The sequence below is a fragment of the Elephantulus edwardii genome, unplaced genomic scaffold (genome assembly GCF_000299155.1).
Source record: "Elephantulus edwardii isolate Elephantulus edwardi_28Jun2011 unplaced genomic scaffold, EleEdw1.0 scaffold00314, whole genome shotgun sequence".
NCBI lineage: Eukaryota > Metazoa > Chordata > Mammalia > Macroscelidea > Macroscelididae > Elephantulus > Elephantulus edwardii.
The window spans coordinates 720,255-742,420 of record NW_006400064.1 but is presented as its reverse complement, the minus strand read 5'-3'; the positions used below and the strand labels follow the sequence as shown (position 1 = coordinate 742,420).

Genomic DNA, 22,166 nt, shown 5'->3' with positions numbered 1-22,166 from the left:
TGGCCAAATATAAGGCCCCAGGAATTGATGGAATACTAATTGAAATATTTCAACAAATAGGTGCAGCCCCAGATGTGCTTATCAGGTTGTGCCAAGAAATCTGGAGGATAGCTACCTGGCCATCTAACTAGAAGATAACGATATTTATTCCCATTCACCAAAAAGAAGATCCTACAGAATGTGGAAATTACCAAACAATATCACTAATATTACATGCAAGAAAAATCTTGCTAAAGATTATCCCAAAATCTACATGACTAAAACACTACATTTACAGAGAACTGTCAGAAATACAAGTTGTGTTAGAAGAGGCCATGGCACTAGGGAGATCATTGCTAGGGATATCCTGATAGGGATCATTGATAGTGATATCCTCGATTATGGCTGAAAGTAGAGAGTATCAGGAGGATGTCTACTTGTCTTTTACCAACTGCGCAAATACATTTGACTGGGTATGACAATAAAATGTGTCTAACATTGAAAAGAATGGGAATCCCAGAACACCTGATTGTACTCATGAGAAAGGTATACCTAGACTAAGAAGCTATTTGTCCAAAGAGAGCAAAGGAACATTGTTGTTGTTAAGTTCCATAGAGTCGAGCACAACTCATAGCAACCCTATAAACAAAAGACCTGAACCCTATAGTACAGCTATTGTCTTTTCTATACGTTGATAGAGTTCCTAGAGGCATGTGGTTTATGAAGTGGATGATACTCCTGTTTCCAAACGTGAATCAATCTGGGAGCTCAACCACACTGTCCATGATGGGTAACTATTATGACATTTGACACACCAATGGCACAGCATTCAGTATCATAGTTACCCCAAGTTACTTCAGTACAGCAAATTGACAGACCAGTGTAGTACCACTTAGGAGAATGTTCATTCCAAATACCAAACAGACTTTTAAATACAAAGGCCCACCCAGCTCACTGTTAGCTAAATCCAGCAAATCCAATTAGTTCACATCTGATTATGAATGAAAAAAAAACACCCAAACAGTCCACACCCAACCCTCACCAAGACAAGAGAAACCATCTTCCAGAATCTGCTTCACACATGAGTCTCAAAACCAGAGACTTAGTTGGGCCCTGTTGTTGTTGTCGTTATGTGCCCTCAAGTCGCTTGCAACTCATAGCGACCCTATGTACAACAGCCCTAAACTCTGCTCTGTCCTGTGCCAATCACACTGTCTCTGACACACCCATCCCAATTTCCCCAATCACTGAATTGATCCATCTCATAGAGGGCCTTCCTTTCCTGAGCTGTCCATCCACCCTCCCAAGCATGATGTCCTTCTCCAAGGACCGGTCACTCCTTACAACATGTCCAAAGTATGTTAGATGGAGAGCCTCAGAATCCTTGCCTCCAGTGAGATGCCCGGTTTAACCCTCTCTAGGATGAACCTGTTTGTTTTCCTAGCAGTCCATGGTACCCTCAGCACTCTTCTCCAGCACCACAGCTCAAAGGCATCAACTCTCCTTTTATCCTCCCTAGTCATTGTCCAACTCTCTGATGCATAACAAGTGATTACAAAGACCATGGCCTGTATCAGACGCACCTTAGTCTCCAGTCTCCAGAGAGACATGATTGCTCTTCAGTACTTTGGAGAGGTCCCGAACAGCAGACTTTTCCATGGCAATATGTCTTTTAATTTCTTGGTTACTGGTGCCAAGAGTGTTGACTGTGGAGTCAAGCAAACGAAAGCTGTGAACAATCTCAATCTCTTCATCATCCATCCTGATACTGCCAATTGGTCCAGTGGTGAGAATCTTTGTCTTCTTGACATTGAGCCCAATCTATATTGAAGGCTGCAGTCCTTGACACTCTGCAGCAAGCACTTCAGGTCTTCCTCAGTTTCAGCAAGCAGGGTTGTGTCATCTGCATAACAGAGATTGTTGATAGATCTTCCACCAATCTTGACCCCACATTTCTCCTCATAGAGCCCAGCCTCCCAGATAATCTGTTCTGCATACAGGTTGAAAAGGTATGGAGACAGGACACATCCCTGGCATATGACTACCTCCTTTTAAATACAAGGCCCACCCGCCAGGTCCTCGTTGACTCTAAACCAAGAGGCTTCCAGCCCACAGCTCATTTGACAAGCCACGTTGTGTCACTAGCATAATGCAGCTTATCTTGCTCCAAACTTGATGCTGCATTCCTCCTCATAAAGTCCAGCCTCCTATCTGTTGTTCAGTGTATAGACTGTAAAGTACAGAAAAAGGACACAGCCCTGATGCACTTCTTTCTTGATTTTGAACAATGCATTGTTTTGTTGCTCTGTTTGGATGACTGCTTTCTGGTCTAAGTGTAGATTTCATATACTTGAGCACAATCAAGTGTTCTGGGATTTCCATTCTTATTGTTAGCTACAATTTGTTGTGATCCACACAGTCAAAGACATATCCATAGTCAAAAAAACCACAAATAGACATTCTTCTGGTACTTGTTGCTTTCAGCTAAGATCCATCTAACATTGGCTGTGATGTCCCTAGTGGCATGGCCTCTTCTAAACCTGGCTTGTATTACCTGCAGTTCTCTGTCAATATATTGTTCCAGTTGTTTTTGGACAATCCTAAGCAGGATTTTGCTTCTGTGTGATATTAGTGGTTGTTGTTATTGTTGTTGTTATGTGTTGTCAAGTCACTTGCGACTCATTGCAACCCTATGTACAAGAGCCCTAAACCCAGTTCTATCCTGCACCAACTTCACCGTCTCTGATACATTCCTAGCACCCCAATCACAGAATCAATCCATATCTTTGAGGGTCTTCCTCTTCTGCATTGTCCCTCCACTCTCCCAAACATGATGTCCCTCTCCAAGGACTGGTCCCTCCTTGCAACATGCCCAAGGTATGTCAGGCAAAAGTCAGAATCTTTGACTCCAAGGAGCAGCTGGACTTCACCCTCTCTAGGACAAACCTGTTTTTTCTCCTAGTAGTCCATGGTATATTCAACACTCTTCTCCAGCACCATAGTTCAAAGGCATCAGTTCTCTTTCTATCATCCCTAGTCACTGTCCAACTCTCTGATTCAAAGACTATAGCCTGCATCAGGCACACCTTAGTTTCCAGCCTGACATCATTGCTCTTCAGTACTCTGGAGAGGTCCCTCACAGCTGACTTTCACAATGTAATTTGTCTCTTGATTTCCTGGCTGCTGGGACTAACAGTGTAGATTATGGAGCCAAGCAAATTAAAACTGTTAACTATCTCAATCTCTTCACCATACATACTGATGTTGCCAATTGATCCAGTGGTGACAATCTTTGTTTTCTTTCTTTTTTGTTTCTTACAAACGTTATTATTATTACTATTTTTATTATTTTTCTTACAGGTTTTAATGGCAAGACTCTGTTTCATGTACTTTTGAATTGTTATTGAGGTAACAGTAGAAAAAGAAAGCCATCGTACTTGATGAAGTAGTTGTTGATGTCAGTGGTGTTGACTCAAGCTACTCATGGATGATCCTCCATCAGGTTTCCTGAAGCTCTTCATTGTACCGGAGGAGAGTGCTTCTCTTTCTCCCAAGGAGTAGCTGGCAGATTTGAACAGTATGCCTTTAGATTAGAAGAGCAACTCCTTTTCCAATAGGCTAGTAGAGCTGCTGTGGTAGTTATTGTTGAGTACTGTCGAGTTGGAATTGATTCATAGCTGATCCTCCAGTGGGTTTTTGGAAGCAGTACATTTCACGAGAGGAGACTGCTCATCTTTCTTCCATGAAACAGCTGATGGATTAAAACCATGTACCTTTGGTACAGGGTCAGGTGAAGAAGATTTTCAACAAGATGAACTGACTCAGTAGCTTGGTGAAAGTAAGTGCTACTGGGATAATAAAATAGAAGTCAGACTGGGATAACAGTTAGCAGAATAAAAGAGTCTTGACTTGAATCCTGAAAGATGAGTTGGTTTTTGGTCTTGTATACAGGAGGGAATAGTCCCCAGAGACAAGCTCTGCTGGTGTAGTCTGGGAGTGAGTGGTTTCGCACGTCTGTCTCTGGAGGTGGGAATTCATCATCAGCTTCACGATCCTTTCAGGAATTATAGCCTTGACAACATCTACCAAGCTAAGCAAACAACTCAGCAAAAGAACGTCTCTGCACGCCTTTCCAGCAAGAGAGGATGACACGCCCCAAGTGCTTGACAATCTTTGTTTTCTTGATGTTGAGCTTCAATCCATATTGAAGGCTTCAGTCCTTGACCCTCTGCAACAAGCGCTTCAGGTCCTCCTCAGTTTCAGCAAGCAGGGTTGTGTCATCTGCATAACATAAGTTGTTGATGAATCTTCCTCCAATCCTTATGCCACATTCCTCCTTATACAGCCCAGCGTCCCAGATGATCTGTTCTGCATTGAAAAGGTATCTAGACAGAATACATCCCGGGTGGACCCCCTTCCTGATTTTGAACCATATAGAACTGTCGTGCCTAGGAAGTGCCGCCTGAAAGGAACTTCCTCAAGCATGTAAAAACAAAGAGAGCAGTTTATTCTGCAGAATAATTAATAATTTTTTTTATGTCAAGATACTTTATTTTTAAAACAGGTCACAACACTAATCTTTGGCCCATTCTGCCCCTGGACAAGCTACAAATGCTTGCTCAGCAGCTGGGTGCATTCTTTAGTAGCATGTGTGAAAAGTGAATAAAAATGTATATAAAACAAATATTCAAATAGTTTCCATAGGAACACAGATAAGTGTGACCCCATCGCCTAGTCTTCCATACTGTTCCATCCCACCCTACTCATATAAAATTTCAAAAGTAGCAATAATTAAGTTAAATGGTCCCCCCAAATCCTTTAATTCAAGCTAAACTTGGAGTTAACAGCTACTAAAATGGTATCTACACATTAATACTAGCTGAAGCACAACTTGTTGGATGCCGTTTCATTCCACTTTTCCAAGCACAAGACAAGGGCAGAGTGCTGACATCCTGCTCCTTCACTTCAAGTGGATACTCATGGTTCTTGATTTGCTGCATGAGTTGCCATGTTGGCCCAGACATCACATAGTAGATAATTGGCCTCTGGAACCCATTGAAAGTAGAGGCAGCAGCAACAGTGTAAGCACCCACATTTTCAAACAACATCCAGTCCCCCACATGCACTTCTGGCAGGTTACAGCGCTCAACAATCCGATCCAGGCCATCACATGTTGGTCCCCATATGCTAGATGAGTAATACTTCTCATCTGGTTTGGGTCTCTTTTGCAGCAGGGGCTTTACATGTGCATGATCATAAAGGATGCAATTAAATGAGCCATAAACCCCATCATTCACATAATACATAAAGGTTTGTTCACTCGATTCATCTTCGTCATCAGAGCCTGTGTGTTCTTTTAACACAAGTTTCTTGGCAATGATATTAACAGCAAGAGTGAAAGCTGATGCAACATAGTATCTGCCTGGTTCAACTATGATTTTTATTCCACAGTCTGATGGAAAATACTTGTCCAATGCCGGATTGATTACATTGGTGATCTCTTCAAATTTAAGCTTCACATCCTCAGATCCAGGAAAGCCACCACCAATATCAAGCAGATACATGCTAAAACCAACCTCAGCTCCCATGTCAAAGACACAATGGGCATCAGATATTGCTTGCACAAAGGTCTCTGGGTCGGTACAGCCAGTACCCACGTGGAAGCTGACACCAATGACATCAATGTTGAGTTCTTTAGCCCTTTCTAAAAGAAGCCTGCTGGTTTTGAGTGTGGCACCAAATTTAACACTAAGGCAACAGACTGCTTTGGAATCATCAGTGGCAATCCGCAAAACCAACTTTGCCTTTGGATGTCCCCGGCAACTTTCATCAGCTCTACTTCACTATCAAAAGTCATCATCTGAACTCCATTATTGGCAGCATACTTAATTTGAGATACTTGTTTACAAGGATTTGCATAGATTATCCTCTCTGGAGGCACCCAAAGACTGCACCAGCTGTATTTCATTCTTACTAGCACAGTCAAATCCTGTCCCAATGGTAGCCAGGGTCTTCACTATGGCTCTGCTATCATTACATTTGACTGCATAAAAGGGAGTGACCCGAGGAGGAGCTTTTAGCTATCTTAGATGCTTCTTCAGGATGTCTCCAAGGTCCACAACATAAAAGGTATCTTTATCATCTGAAGAGGAAACTTCATTAATTTTTTGGTCCAGAATAACCTTGGCAGTAAAACCTTCATCAAGGAAATGGCAGTCAAACTCTTCATTACTAAAGCTGTTCATGGTTTCTCGATGTTTTTCCATATGAAATAAAAAGGAAAGCTAAGAGACAGAATTTTAAATTGTTTCCTGCTTCTCACAAAGGCCAATTCTTCTGGAATTTCAAATCCAACTGAGTAGCAGGCTTCTACCCTTGGTGTAGCACTGTAAATGTTCTCAGTGCGCACGGACGCCACAGACCGGCCTCATGTAGACAACGCAGCGGGAGCGCAGGAAGAGCGGATCGGCAGCTTCCCAGTGTGGTCCCCACCGCCTCTGCTGCGCTCAGGCAGCCGCCCGCGGTGGTGCTGGAGCTGCTGGCTGAGGGGCGTACTGCGGAGGCTGCAGGGGACTCAATAATTTTTCCACATGTGGAAGCTCTCTCCCTGAGTGGCGAGATGACAAACAAGAGAAAGCTAATCCGCCTGTATCCCGATTTTTAAGGCCTTCCCGGATGCTTCCACTTAGGGTGGGTTAATTTGGAACATGGTTGATGGGCAAATCAGTCATTTGCTTTGGCTCCTAATTGGCGGGCTTATTTGCCCGCCTCTGCCCTCTTCGTGTCACCTATGTTGCTTTTCCAGAGTCACGTAGCTTCAGTTAATTGGTTACTTTTAATCTGATAACTGTTGCCTCATGAGGCTTCCCAAGGCGCCCTGGTGTTTATTCTTCTTTTACCGCCCGCTTCTAAAACTAAGAATTTTAATGGCTCGTGCCTGCCTCTGTAGTTAATGAGTTCTGTTCAAGATTGAATTTGGGTTAAGCTCCTAGGGGGCACTAGACACCCAGACACCTGAAAAGGGGGGTCCTGGCTGTCCCTTCAGAACCATATAGTGTCTCCTTGCTCTATTCTGATGACTGCCTTTTGGTCCCAGTAAAGGTTTCACATAAGCATAATCAAATGTTCTGGGTTAGGTCTCCTTTTTTTTTTTTTTTTTTTTTTTAGCATGCTTTTCGGCATTCTAATGCAATACTTTGTCTCTTCCAACATCCATCTTGATCTTTTCTTCCTCTTCTGTCTTCATAATTACCTCTTACATTCTTAATGGATGATAATATTCTCCCATAGCTCATAAGTCTTTGTTCATTAGTGCTCAAGGCCTCAAACCTGTTCCTACACGCATTTTAAATTCAAATAGAATAGAATAGAATAGAATAGAATAGAATAGAATAGAATAGAATAGAATAGAATAGAATAGAATAGAATAGAATAGAATAGAATAGAATAGAATAGAATAGAATAGAATAGAATAGGTTAGAATAGAATAGAATAGGACTCAAGGTCAAACTTTGGTTCTGTGGCTTTGTTTTCATTTTCTTTAGCTTCAGTTTGAACTTGCAACTGAGAAGTTGATGGTCTGTTCCATAGTCAGCATCTGCCTAGTTTTCACAACTAATATTGAGCTTTCCACAGATATAATAAATGATTCCTGTGTAAGGTGAAGTCTATGTGTAAAGTTGCCATTTGATTGAATAAAATTTTGTCATTCTACCTTCAGCCTCATTTTGTCACCAAGTCCATATTTTCTAACTACTGTTCCTTCTTCCTTGTTCCCAACTTTTACATCCAGTCATCAATTATTATTATTATTATTAAATCTTGATTACATGTTTGATCAACTTGAGACTGCAAAAGTTTATAGAACTATTTCCTTGTCTTGGAAATCCCATGGCTTGTGTCAGGTGCACCTTAGTGATATTCTTGCTCTTTAGAATTTTTTTGGTTTTGTTCTTAAATTTATTTATTAATTTTAATGAAAGTTTACAGAGACTTAAGGTTTCCAGCCATTCATTTTTTCTGCTCTTTAGAATTTTAAGAGGTCTTTTACAAAAGATTTGCACAATGCAACACACTGTTTAATTTCTTACCTGTTGTTTTCATGGGTGTTGATCCAAGTAAACTGAAATCCTTCACAACTTCAATCTTTACTCAGTTTATCATAATGTTAGATATTGATCCAGTTGTAGTATTTTTGTTTCTTTGATGTTGAGGTGTAATCCATACTAAAGACTATTGTCTCTGAGATTTATAAGTAAATGTTTCATGTTGGATTTGTTTTTTGCAAACAAGATTGCACCATCTGCATATTCCAAGTTGTTGATGAGTTTTTCTCCAATCCTGATGCTACATGCTTCTTTATACAAATTTCTTGTATTATTTGCTCAAAATATAGATTGAATTGGTATGATGAAAAGTACAACCCTGACACATACTTTTCATCATTTTAAACCATGCAGTATCCCCATCCTCCGTTACAACAGCCTCTTTTGTGTATGCAGACACCTCATGAGCACAATTAAGTGTTCTGACTTTCACATTCTTTGTAATATCATTAACATTTTGTTACAACCCACACAACTGCATGTTTTCGCACAGTTAATAAAATACATATTCTTTCTGGTATTCTCTACTTTCAGCTAAGATTTATCTGACATCAGCAATAATAGCCCTAGTTTCACAGCCTCTTTTAAATCTGGTTCTGCCAACTTCATGATCCTTGATGCATTCTTTGCAACCAATGGCCCATGCACTACCCTCCAGGGACTCCAGTCTGACATTAGTGATAGACATGGAGTATTATGGGCGGGGCAAAAGTGGCTCTGGATTTCACATACATTAAAAGAATGAATGAATAAATGAAGTAATAGTAATAGCAAAATTAAGAATAATGTGGTAGTAAGTGTATTATTGAGGCTGCTGCTAAAGCAGGGGAAGGTGCTTGAACTCACAAGCAGTTTATGGGAAGGGCACCTTATGGTCTCTTGCTCAGCTTAGTCAGAGCACAAAGAGGAGCTGTGATTGTGGGTGACATGAGGCTGACACTTGCCAGCTTTGTGACCTATCACTGGGGATAATGACCTTGAGCCTTAGCAGCTACCAGGACACATGAATTGTAGCCCTTAGGTGGGGCTAGGCCACTGGAGAACCAAGCATGGTTGTGTGCTTGGCTGTCTAGAGGACCACAGCCTAAGGCTGGCAACTCTGCTCTTGGAGGGGGGACAAGGACAAGACTTGAAAGGGGAAGGACCTACCAATAGGTGCTTCTCTTCAAATTCAGCAATCTTTTGTTTGCCTTGCTCCTGGTTCTCCTGGATGGCTTCTTGGATGCACTCAGTGAAGGTGTCGATCTCTGCTTTCCGCTTTTCTTGCTGTTTCAGGCCATACTCAAAAATATTGAGGCAGGTGATGACAAATTTGTCCTTATAGGTAAAAAACTGTCAAGGAGGCTCACTCTGTGTCAAGACACGACTGCCAAGGGACCACAGGTAAAAACCATATGAAAGCAGCATAAACACTTTTGGATGAACACACACTGATGCTCAGTACAAGAGACATGTAATCTGTTTCATCTGGTCTATCTGCTGATGAAGAAATTGAGGATGAGAACCAGGACCAAATAGAGTCATAGCCATGTCTGCAGACGGGGGTCTTAATCCTCAGTCTGATGGATTCAGAAATAGGAGTTATGTCAGGGAGAGGCTGGCAGAACAGGAAGTGTCAGACTGAGAACACTCTGATGGAGAGGGCAGGACTGAGTGCCTGGGGGATTTCTCTATTGTGTATAATCGAGCAGAGCACCTCTGTGGGCCAGCCCTGGTCTACCCCTACTGCTGGTGTGTTGAGGGCAGACAGACCCAGATTCAAGACCTGCTTGTACTGCAGATGCTGGATCTCCAGAAGGTCACAAGCTTTCTCTGGACTTCAGTGTCTTCCTCTGAACATGGTATCTTTCTGAGGAATATGCCACTGAGGCCAGGAAGATGAAGCCATCCTCAGGGATGGAGACCAATGTTCAGAGAGGTGAAATGATTCACCCATAGTCAGCCATGATATACTACAGCAGAGATTCCAACATGGATCAGCCTGTGTGTAGGTCACCACCTTTCAGGTGTTGCCAGGTGGGAGCCTTGCCCAAAAGCCCTGCTCTTAACCACTCACTCAGTGTTGGACACCCTCCTCGCACTCCTCTGTTTCACCTCCACATTCTGCTGCCATGATTTCTGGAATGTTGGGATTTTAGGAGTGAATTTCTATTCAACAAGCTGTTGAGGAAATTGAAGGCTAGACTATAGGTTTTTAGGACTCAAGTGAGGGTTCAAACTTCAAGTTTCTAATTATTTGACCAGACAAGTCACTGAACCTTGCCAAGCCTTAGCTCCTCTGACTATAAAAAGTGGGATTGTGAACAGTGCCCACTCACCATGTGTTGGAGGATGTGTGTGCAGAAAACAATAAATAACATAGACAAAGCACATCATGACTAGGAAACTCGACTTAAATTGACAAAGATCACCAGCACAGAATGTGTTCTCAGTGTTCCCAACTCTGGGTACCTGTAACACAATGATCAGAACGACAGAACCCTCTAAACTCTAGGCAGCATGTCTCACTGGTGCTTGCTGACCCAGGTGTGAAATATTGCTCTAAAGTGCTCTTTGATAGTCTCACAAGATAGGGAAACTGAGGCCCAGAGAGAAAGGCATCTTATTGAGGCAGGATTGTGGCACAGACACTCTAGGTTCTGCTAGAGGCAACAGCAGGGAACTTGAAAGGATATGCCTCGAGAAGCTCCCCGATGCCTGGTAGATAGGATAGCTTGTTGCCTTCTATGTCCTCAGCATACATGCTGTCAAAGAGGAAGGAGCCATCAAGGTGCTCAATGAACCCAGCCTGCAGACATAAACAGGTCAAATATAGCTGCATGAACTCACTCCAATGAGCCCTATGTGGACACTGTGCTGGAAGATGGGGAGGTGTCCTGGAGAAGCATTCTGGTGGTGGCACTGCACTGCAGGACAGCTTTCAGAACACTCTGCAGGGCTCATCTCACTAGAGAACAGAGAACAGTGGGCTGACCGATGGGGATGGTGAGAGCTATTGTGCTCAGAGCCACACACTGTTCCTGGTATGCTGGGGGTTTGAAAGAAGCTCCAACATGCAGACAGTACAAAGCGGCAGAGGCCATGAAGCCCAGACAGGGACAGCAGCTGGCATTGTGGAGCAAGTGAGTGAGAGTGCCAGGTTCTGTGATGGGAGCGGCTTGAACAGCCTCAGGCATTGCTGAGCAGCCTCAGTCTTCAATCAAAAGGTGAGCTTTCAGTCTAATTGGTCTAATCTGGTAGATGCTTGCTCTGGGTGCCTCTGACACAGTGTAGAGAGGAGTTAGGGCAGAGGCCTACCTTGTGTGCCTCCAATTGCTCCCTCTGGACCTGCGCCTCCTCGTACTGGGCCTGTGCCAGGCTTTCTCGGTGCTTTAATTCATCAATGGTGTACTGGTGCTTCGTCTCTGCCTCCTCTCTCTGGAACGATGGGGACCATGAACAATTGGCCTTATCCCCTCAATCATCTATGTGCTTGGTGACTAGGAGCCAGGGTGTGAACACTGTGCAGGTGTGCATGACTCATCTTAAGTATTGAATTTGGGTTGCATCAGAAAAGGAGGCCATATGAAGCAGATTATGTTCATTCCTAATGGTCCACCCTAGGTCCAGGTCTCCTCCACGTGGACTTTTTCAGCTAGTTCTACACACCTCAATAACTCTCATCTGTGATTTCCACATCTGAACCTCTGATCATCTGCCCACCACCATTCCTCAATGAGGGGTCCCCAGCATACAGCCCACAAAGCACACAAGCTTGAAGCCCCCTACCACAGCTCATGCCCAGGTCTGTCCTCCCTTCTACTCCTCTCATCTGTCCCCATCTCACCAGCATTTCTTGTCAGCACCCCTGCTTCAGCCTCTAGCTGTTCCCTGCTCCCCTGACCCCCTCTACTCTACCCTTCAACCATCAGCCCAGCATACTTGTCTGCACATTTGTTCTTGTCAGCTCTGGCTTGCTTTCTAAGGCTTCCCTGCACAGCCTTCAAGGACCTCCTCACCTATTGCCCACTGTCTTCCTAACTCCGAGCATCTGCCACTGGCCTGCTTACCATGCCGCCTCTGGCCAGCCAATCCTTCACCTAGACAACTCCTGCTATCTTGCCCATCACAGCTCAGAAGCCACTTCAATGAGTAGCCTTCCTAGGACCCACTGAGCCAGGTCAGCCCACTGAGAACCAATGTCGTGGATCCTGTTAGCTTTCTTCCCTCCTCCAATACTTCTATCTATAAATTCAAAGCCTTTGATGTCTCTCTCCAGTAAGGTGGCCCACAGATGAAGGCAGGCTGAGCCACACCTTTCCTCTGGTCTGTCCGGCGTCACTACCAGCTGCTGCCTGGGTGTCACTCCTTTTCCCGCTTCTACTCCCCCACCACTACAGGTAGTCATAGTCTTCCACTTGAGTGTGGCTCCTTGGCTACAAAACAGCTTCTATTTATCTCTCTCATCATCTATCTTACACAAAGTTGATATTATTTTAAAAAATATCTTAAGTTATTATTTTTTATATACCTATGCTTCAAGTACTTCAGGGAGCACTGGTGGTCTACTGGCAAGAAGCTGTGCTGCCATCAGCTGTTACACCGGAGAAAGATGGGCAGTCTACTCTCATGCAATTAACTGCCTCTGAAAACCCGCCAGAGGGTCAGCTATGGATTGGTTCCGACTCGGCACACAACAACCACCACCACCTGCTTCAATGAACAGTTCATTACTAAATATCTTTACATAGGACGGTATCTAGCACTTGCTCCTCCCTTTCCCTTTTTGTAGCTGTTCCTTCTATGAGGCCACTATCTCTCCCACATACACTCCTTCAGATGACCATGGCATTTGTTCCCTCACCTTGTCATGCCTATCTTTCTCTCTACTCCTTTCACCATAGCTGTCACCAAATATCTGAAATGCTGTATGACACTTCATCTGCTTAGACTTCTCTATGATGACTCTTCAACAGAATGAGCCCCAGCATACAAAACCTTCCCAGCTTTTAGGCTCTACCCACCTTGCTCCTTCAACTGTGACCAGTCAGGCTGGAAACATGTGAAGGCCTTGGTGTGAATGTGGGTCCCAGGAAGTCAGAGTGGCTGTTCTTTAAAGCCCACTGAGGCAGAGGCCCATGAAGCTGCCTGTACCTACCAGCCTGTGCCTGTCCCACTGCCCTAGTGCTCTACTGAGCAAAGCAGCCAGGGGCTTAGGGGAGGCTGTAGTTGGTGTCAAATTAGTGGGCTGGGGTTCCAGGTGCCTCTGCCCTGATGAACTCCACTTCTAAGACCTTTTTCTTATTCTTCATCTTAGGGAATCTGAGCAAGCCTCTGAATCTTGACAGAAGCTGTAGTTTCCTTGCAGGGTCTTGCCTGCTTCCTACAGGAGGAGCTTTGCAGGTCTAAGGAAACTGCCTCAGGAGGGATTCTAGTCACCAGAGTATAAGACCTCCCTATGATGAGCAATCTCCTCCTGTGCAATTAACTGCCTTGGAGAGCCCACCAGAGGGTCAGCTGCAGGTCAGTCCTGATTCTATGGTCCACAACAACAACAACATGATTTTCTAACAAGGAAAATGTGGCCAAACTAATCTTTAACTGGCACAAGACTTGTGCCTATATTATCTTTTAAATTATGAATGAAATTAAAACCACAATAAAAAGGAAGGGATAAATAAATTATGAACTAAATGAAGAGTAAGACTCCAGAGTCTTGGGATTCAAAACCTCAGATCCTCATACTGTCACAGAAGAGAGAGCAGCAGGTTCAGAGAGAAGAGGATCAGTGGATGGGCAGCTTTCTGGCCCTGTGTTATCTCTGCTGACTTCCTGAGGAGGTGCCCTTAAGGGAGGGAGCTGCACCTGCATGCATGTAATAACTGTAGAGCCTACACCGGGCCCAGGTTGTGCAGTCCTCTGGAGTCAGTGCCCCAACAATGTCTGTCTTCTCTTGAGGGCGCTATGCAGGAAGCAGTGGGCTGTGCGGTCCTATGTCCCTGGCATCTAGCACCAAGAACACCATTCTGCTGTCCAAGGACTCACTGTTGTACTGGGATTTCCCTCCCTTTATCTGAAGGGAAAGACTCCACAGAAAGATCCTACTGCCAACAGTGCTCCAGCTGAGAGGCCATCACGGGGGTCAGAGAAACAGAGCCTAAGCAGAAAGGCAGTGCAGGTAGCAATCAGAGGAGAGGCCCTGTATCACAGTAAGCATGACAAGCTAGTAGGGACCCACACTGGGCCCAGCTGTCACCTTGGTAATATGCTGGTAGATTCTGTGATGAGTAACATAGTGTGCCAGCCGACAGACTGAGGCCAGGTGGCCAGGTGTGGATCCAGATGACCCTAGTTAGTGAGTGGTTGGCCCTCTCTGGTCCATTTCAGTTTTGTCATCTGGAAAGTCTGACCCTGCAGTGGTTGGGAGGACTCTAGGAGCACACCTTGCAGGGCTGGCACTGCACACACAGAGGTGACCATGGGGGCTCTGAGGGCATACCTGGCAGGGCCAGCACAGTCAGTACAGTCAGAGGTGACTAGGGGGCTCTGAGGGCACATCTGGGAGTGTCAGTACACTCAATAGCCAGGGTGAGGACCATGCAATGGCTCTGACACTTGCAGGAGGCATGTGGTCTTGCTCAAATTCTGTGCCACCTGGGGCCTGCTGAGCCTATATCACAATCTGGGAACTACAAGGAAAGACACTTGCCGTGACATCATCAATACGATGAAAGTCCAGGTACACCAGATCAGGAAGGTAGGCACAGATGAATGTCTTGTAATCCTCTGCCTCAGAGATGGGGTTCCCAGAAAGACTGAGTGTTCGAAGATCCTTGAAGCGTCGCAAATAGACAACCTGGGAAGGAGTAGGAGCGAAAGCTTCACATACCTGTCACTGGATTGTGGGCACACCTGGTAGTCTTTCCAAGCAGCACTGTTTTGGGATTCCTAGCCCGTCCACAGTTTCTGTCAACATTAGGTGGGATAAGGGAGCTCTAGTGGTCTAATGGCAAGAAGCTGCACAGCAATCCTGAAGGCAATTGGTTAAAATCTACCAAATGCTTTGCTGGAGAAGTAGGGGCAATCTCCTCCTGTGCCAATCAGATCCGATTCGCCAGTACACAACAACAACAACAACTAAACCACCAAAAAAACCCCAAAACCCCACAAAAAGCAACCCAAACAAACAAAAAAACCCCCATAAGGTGGCAAACTTTAAGGCATCAAGCTAACCTTGGCTCAATTTCTATGTGATCTTGAGCCAATTAATGTAACATTTGTGAGGCTCCATGTTCTCATCTGTAAAATGCGTATAAAGATGCTATGCATGTTATAGGTATTGTAAAGACCAAATGAAATAACGCATGAAAAATAATTTGAAGAAGAGTCAGCACCTAATAAGCACTCAACTTACAGATGGTTATTTTGATTTGGTTATAACCCCAAGTAGGCAGTGCTGCTTTATTTGGCTTTTTTTGTTGTTGTTGTTTGTTTGGGGTTTTTTTCTGCTTTAGTTTGTCAAGTCCTGGAAAAGATTTAATTTTCTTACATTAAGTGGAACTCAATTTAAAATTAACTTAAAAATCAAAATGAAGGTTTATATTATCTGAATAACATCAAACAGGGCAGTGTCTGTTGAAATATGTCAATAAGATTAGTAAATTAAATGTTTGATGCCCACATGTGCTGTAGAAGGAAGCAGGACTGTTTACTGTGGTTGGTGATATAAAAATGGTTCCACCTCTGCAGAGGGCAATTTGACAAAGTCACCAAAATTCAAAACATACATGCCCTCTGACTTGGTCATTCCTTCTTTGCAACATGATCTTACAAATGGCCACACTCAGATACAAAGTCACCCTGGTGAAGATGGGCATTATAGTTTGTGTGTTATAGCAGAGTTACTGTTCAACTACAAGGGACTGAAAAAAATGCCCCATGACACAGCTAAGCAATGGAGGGGGACAGCTAATGACAGGAACATAACAGGTATGCCTATCACATTAGATCTTGGAAAGTTTACAAATGAGACTTAGCAACTGTGAACCCCAAGTAATGTGTAAACATTTCTTACTTAGCAGATACTAAAATAACCCTAGTAATAAAATAAATAACAAGAACATGTGTATAGTTAGAGATCAAATAATATAGACGAGAATTCAGGCAAAGATGCTCAGGATCAAGAGAGCTCTGAGGGACATCAGTACTTTCTTATCAGTTGCTGGAATTGGTGAAGTGGATTCAGGGTACACAGGACCCCTGGAGAACAAGCCAGGCCTCAGGAACAATGACCCCAGCATTCTCCACCCTTTTTCCATACTCACAAAGGATATCCACATCTGGTAACCACTGGGCTAGGTGCATGTGGAGTTTCTCTCAGTCCAACTCTTGCAGGAGATGTTGTTAGATGTCATCAAATCTACTTTTACTCATAATGACTCTATGTACAATAGATCTAAACTTTGCTCAATCTTGCATTCTTATACTGTTCTGTGTTTAAGCTCATTATTGAGAGAGTAAATTATTCGAGATGTTGGACTCTACGAAGAATGTGGAATCAGGATCAGAGGAAGACTCAACAATAACCTATGCTATTCAGATGATGCAACTCTACTTGCTGAAAGGCAAATTACTTGAAGCACTTGTTGCAGAAGATCAAAGAATACAACCTTCAATAGGATGGCATTTCAACATCAAGAAAACAAAAATTCTCACCATTGGACATATAGGCAACATCATGATAGATGAAGAAAAGATTGAAACTGTCAATTACATCATCTTACTTGGCTCCAAAATCAGCACACTTGGTACAACAGTGCATTCAGGGATCTCTCAAATTTATTGAGGAGCAATATGAATTTGAGGACTAAGGTACATCTGATTCAGGCCATGGTCTTTCTAATCACTTCCTTTGCATTTGAGAGCTGTACAATGGGTAAGAATGACAGAAGAATTGATGCCTCTGAGTAGTGTCATTGGAGAAGAGTACTAAATATCCCATGGACTGACAAAAGAACAAATACGTCTTGAATAAAATGCAGCCAGAGTGTTCCTTGGAGGCAAAAATGATGAAACTTCATCTCATACTCTGGGTATGTTGTTAGGAGAAGCTATTCCTAGGAAAGGAACCTCATACTTGGAAAGATGGAGAGTCGGCAAAAAAGAAGAAAACCCTCAATGAGATGGATTGACATGTTGACTGCAGCAAATGAAATCAAGTATGTCAGACATTGTGAGGTTGGAACAGGATAGGACAGGGTTCAGATCTAACTAAAGTTCACAGGGTCACTATGGGTCATACTTGACCTGATAGCACCTAACAACAATAACAAGCTCATATCAAAACCATTTTGTTGAAGAGCTTTCTTTTTTTTTTTCCCTTTGACTCTGTACTATTCCAAGCATGATGTCTACCTTGCAAGGAACTGCTCCTCCTGATAACATGGCCAAAGGAACACCTTTGCTGTTTTGGTTTCCCCCCCACACACACACACACAAACCCCACAAGGTTTATTCTGAGTAACTATTCTAATCTCACAGCACCATAAAACATACAATATATACTCATTCTGTGAACTGGGTAGCACATCATTATTTAGAAAATTGGTTTTCTAAGTAATTGGGGTTTTTAAAGCACTTATATGTTATCAAAAACTTTGACAAAAATATCTGGTTGGGTGGCATTTATGTTTTAAAAAGTATGTGTTAAAGAGTATTAAACTATCAATAAGAACAACTGAATAAGACCATCACAAGATCCCTGAGGCTCTGAAGACAGGTATGCTCATGAATCTTGACTGTTAATAGGCTTCAGTGAAAGTAAAAATTAATGCAACCAGGCTCTGCTTATAGTGAGCCTGGTCACATATAACAAACACAGGTTTCAGTGCTGCATTTTAAAGACAGATTTGTTTGTTCTTTTGGCAACTCAAGAATACTCTGTACTCTTTAAAAAATACTCAATACTCTTAACCAACATCACAATGCAAAGGCAATTCAATCTTCCTTATACACAGTCCAACAACATAAAAGTGACTGAAAATACTATGGCTTGTGTCAGGTGCACCTTAGTCCTTTAACTGATGTCCTTGTTATTCAGAATTTAAAAGAGGTCCTTGTAAGTTTGTCTAATGCACACAGCTTCTAATTTCTGATATGCTGCTACCAAGCATTCTGATTTTTTTTGAGATTTTAATCAAAGTTATACAGAACTTGAATTTCCATTCATTCATTTTTGCACATTGTCCTCCCTGCCTATCCTCCCCAGTTGGCTTTTCTCTTTAAAAAAAAATCTTTCATTGTTGTACAATTCCCCCCCTCCACCCAGTCCACTTGACTATGAAGCTCTTATTATGGACTATTGTCATGCAAATAACCTATCATATATTCTTTTTTTGGGGGTTTTCATTCATTCATTGTTGCACCGCTTTCTCCACCCTCCTCCCTAGTCCGTTCCTCCCTCCCCACCCCCCATGTCTGTTTTAATTGCCAATTGCCACAGAGCCCGCTAAAGCCAGTTCTGATCAATCTCCCTTGTCAGTGTGTCCTTTGCCATTCCCTATCTTTCCTCCCTGAGAGAGATTTCACCCTGATTCATAAGGAAAAGGGGATGGCGCATTCTCTTAGCTACTTCCTGCTGAAAAGGGACGCTGTGGGTTTCAGGGTGAAGGTCTTCTCTCACTACTCTAAAGGGCCCCTTTGGCAGTAGGAAACACATAGACTATTATGGAGATCGACCCTGGAATTTAGATGCACTGCCATCAACCGTGCCCAGCCGTACATGCTCATATCCTTGAAGATGTATCATGGAAGTGCTGCAGCCTTCAAACTGCAAAGCAGCAAGATGTTCTTCCTTTATCTTGAGTTTCAGCTCATTTTTCCTTTGCATCTCAGCGATTTCCTCTGGGGTGGCTAGTACAGGTGATGATTCTGCTCCAGGTGGTGATTTATCAGAATTGCTGAGTCAACCCAAGGGCAGGTCAGTAGCGATGCAGCTTCCGCCGGGCCGCAGCTCCCGCCAGCTGTAGTGCATCTTTTTTTTTTTAAAGGAGTCCTTTTTTAAATTTTTTTTATTTTTTATTTTTGTGTGCGTGTACCGTCAAATCAGATCTGATGTAGTGCATCTTTTTTACCACTAAGCATAGTAGAGTTCCTCCAGCAATCGGGTGATGAGACTATCCACATTCAGCTCCCCGTCCACCATCTTGTCGGCACCCCCCAGGTCTTCTAGTTCACCCTTTTTCTGACGAGTCCACTCTCCAGACGATTCCCCCAAAAGGACTCTTCATGCATCTCTCCATGTGTAAAGCAGCTTTTTGTGGTGTGACTTTTCTCTTTCTCGCTGTTTTCTTTATCACATTGTTCCTGGGCCGGGCTCCGAGCAGTCCGCTGCCCACCTCTGATGTGCGCTGCGGCCCCGCCCCTCATATATTCTTTTTAAGCAGTTCTATTCTTCATCTGTTTCAATGCAGGTACATTATTTATGCCACCTTTTCTTAGTTTTCCACCCAACCCCAATGCCAGTCCTGTTTTATAACAGTGGCATTGTGAAGTATTTGTCCTTTTGTGATTGAGATACTTCACTCAGCAAAATGTCCTCCAGGGTCACCTCTTCTGCATAATATTTCATTAATTCCTTGATTCTCAGTGCTGCACAGTATTCCATTGTGTGAATATACCACAGCTTCTCTATCTATTCGTTTGTTAATGGGTGCTTGGGTTGTTTCCAACTCTTTGCTATTGTGAACAAAGCAGCAATTAACATGGGTGTGCATATATCTGCTTGGGTGGCAGTTACAGTTTTTTAGGGTATGTTCCCAGTAGTGGAATTGCTGTGTCAAATGGTATTCCTATTTGCAACTTTAAAAAATTTTTTAAAAATTAATTTTAATGAACATTTACAGAGACTTTGGATTTCTAGTCATTCATTGTTCCATTTTTCTCTCTGCCCACTCCTCCCCCTAGTTTGCTCTTCTCTTTGAAAAGTAAAAGAAAAATTCTTTCATTGGTGTAATTCCCCACCCCCAGAACACACTCCATTATATGCCTTCATTCTGGACTCTTGTCATGACCATAATAACCAATCATATATCACTTTTAAACAGCTCTCTCCCTCATTTGTTTCAATGTACCAAATCATATATCATTTTAAAACAGTTTTCTTCCTCATCTGTTTCAATGCAGTATACATAATTTATCTCATCTTTCTCAGCTTCACCCCAACTTTGATGTCAATCCCCTTCTACAACAGTGGCACTATGCAGTATTTGTCCTTTTGTGACTGAGATATTTCACTCACCATAATGTCCTCCAGGGTCACACATTTTGTGTAATATTTCATGAGTTCCTTGTTTTTCAATGCAGCACAGTATTCCATTGTGTGAATATACCACAGCTTCTCTATCCATTCATTTGTTGATGGGCACTTAGGTTGTTTCCAAATCTTTGCTATTGTTACCAAAGCCACAATAAACATGGGTGTGTACATATCTGCCCGGGTGGCAGTTATGGTTTCTTTAGGGTAAATTCCCAGTAGTGGAATTGCTGGGTCAAATGCTATTTCTATTTGCAACTTTTTGAGAAAGCGTCATACTGCCTTCCATAGTGATTGCACCATTTTACACTCCCACCAACAGTGGATAAGGGTTCCTGTTTGTCCACAACCTCACCAGCTTTTGTTGTTTGCTGCTCTGTTGAATTTTTCTATTGTTACTGGAGTGAGATGATATCTCATAGTAGTCTTGATTTGCCTCTCTCTTACAGCTAGGGATTTTGAACATTTCTTCATGTGCTTGTTAGCCATCTGAAAGTCTTCTTTGGTGAAGTGTCTGTTCATATCCTGTGGCCATTTTGTGATTGGGCTGTTTACCTTTATCTTACTGTGGTGCCTGAGTATTCTATAATTCTAGATATGTCTCTTATCAGACATGTCATTTCCAAATTTTTTCCCAGTCTGTGGTTTTCCTCTTTTAAAAACATTTTATTATTAATTTAAATGAAAATTTACAGACATTGGATTTCCATTCATTCATTGTTGTACTTTACTCTCTGCCTACCCCTCCCCGACAGTACACTCTTCTCTTTGAAAAGTAAAAGAAAAATTCTTTCATTATTTTACAATGCCTCCCCCCAGCTCCCCTCCACTATGCAGCCTTCGTTCTGGACTCCTGTGATGACAAAAATACTTAGTCACATATCCCTTTTAAACAGTTTTCTTTTTACCCTGTTGGAGAAGTTTTTTGATGTGCATAGGGATTTGATTCTTAGAAGGTCCCATTCATCTATTTTATCTTCTCCTGGCTATAGGTATTTCAGGATACCTGGAAGACTGTTCATGTTGTGGATTAGGGCTTCTAGAGTTCTTCCAAACTTTTCTCTGATGATGTTTATAGTCCTTCACTTTAGTTCTAGGTCCTTGATCCACTTTGAGTTGGTTTTTGTGTAGGGTGTGAGATGTAGGTCTTGCTTGAGTTTTCAGAGAATAGTTTTCCAATTCTGCCAACATCATTTGTTAAAAAGGCTGTAGTTTCCCAACTGAGTCATCTCCTTATCAAAAATCAGTTGACCTTAGGTATATGGGCTGATTTCTAGATTCTTAATTCTATTCCATTTATCTATGTGTCTGTCACTGTCTTGACCACCACGGCAGTGTACTAGGATTTGAAATCAGGGAGTGAGATGCCTCCTACCTTGTTCCTCTTTTTTTTTTTTTTCACAGATTTGGAAGTCTTCTTCATTGTATCACAGACCACTCCCTGACGCTTCCAGTCATTGGCCTTTTCATACGTAAAGGATTAATTTTCCTTTTACAATCTACAAATCCAAAAGAGTCATTAACAATTGTGCCTTCTAGGGCAAAGCAAGTACTGTCCGAAGGCAGATTTACAGCTTTCCATAGAAAAACGTTTAATATCCATCCAGCACATTCAGGTAAACATGTAAACATTTACATTTTATGCCACATTTCATCTTTTTTATTTTAAATTTAGGTTGTTTATTTTTCATTCCAATGAACATCTACAGAGATTTTGGAATTCCATTCATTCATTGTTGCACCCTTCTCCCCGCACAAACCCTTTCCCCCTCCCCCCCCTTTGCTACTCT

At 42.7% G+C, this 22,166-nt stretch overlaps 1 protein-coding gene and 1 pseudogene across 1 annotated transcript in view; both read right to left on the bottom strand.

The window, feature by feature from the left end:
* LOC102852207 (leucine-rich repeat-containing protein 48-like) overlaps window positions 1–22,166 on the bottom strand; it is a 156,054-nt gene that overhangs the window by 71,756 nt on the left and 62,132 nt on the right. The window contains exons 4-7 of the mRNA XM_006901182.1: window positions 14,773–14,919; window positions 11,382–11,501; window positions 10,760–10,872; window positions 9,234–9,408 (exon numbers count right to left, since the gene is read on the bottom strand). Of these exons, the coding sequence (XP_006901244.1) occupies window positions 9,234–9,408; window positions 10,760–10,872; window positions 11,382–11,501; window positions 14,773–14,919 (555 nt within the window). The remainder of the gene's footprint in view (window positions 1–9,233; window positions 9,409–10,759; window positions 10,873–11,381; window positions 11,502–14,772; window positions 14,920–22,166) is intronic.
* On the bottom strand, window positions 4,842–6,224 carry LOC102851392 (annotated as a pseudogene).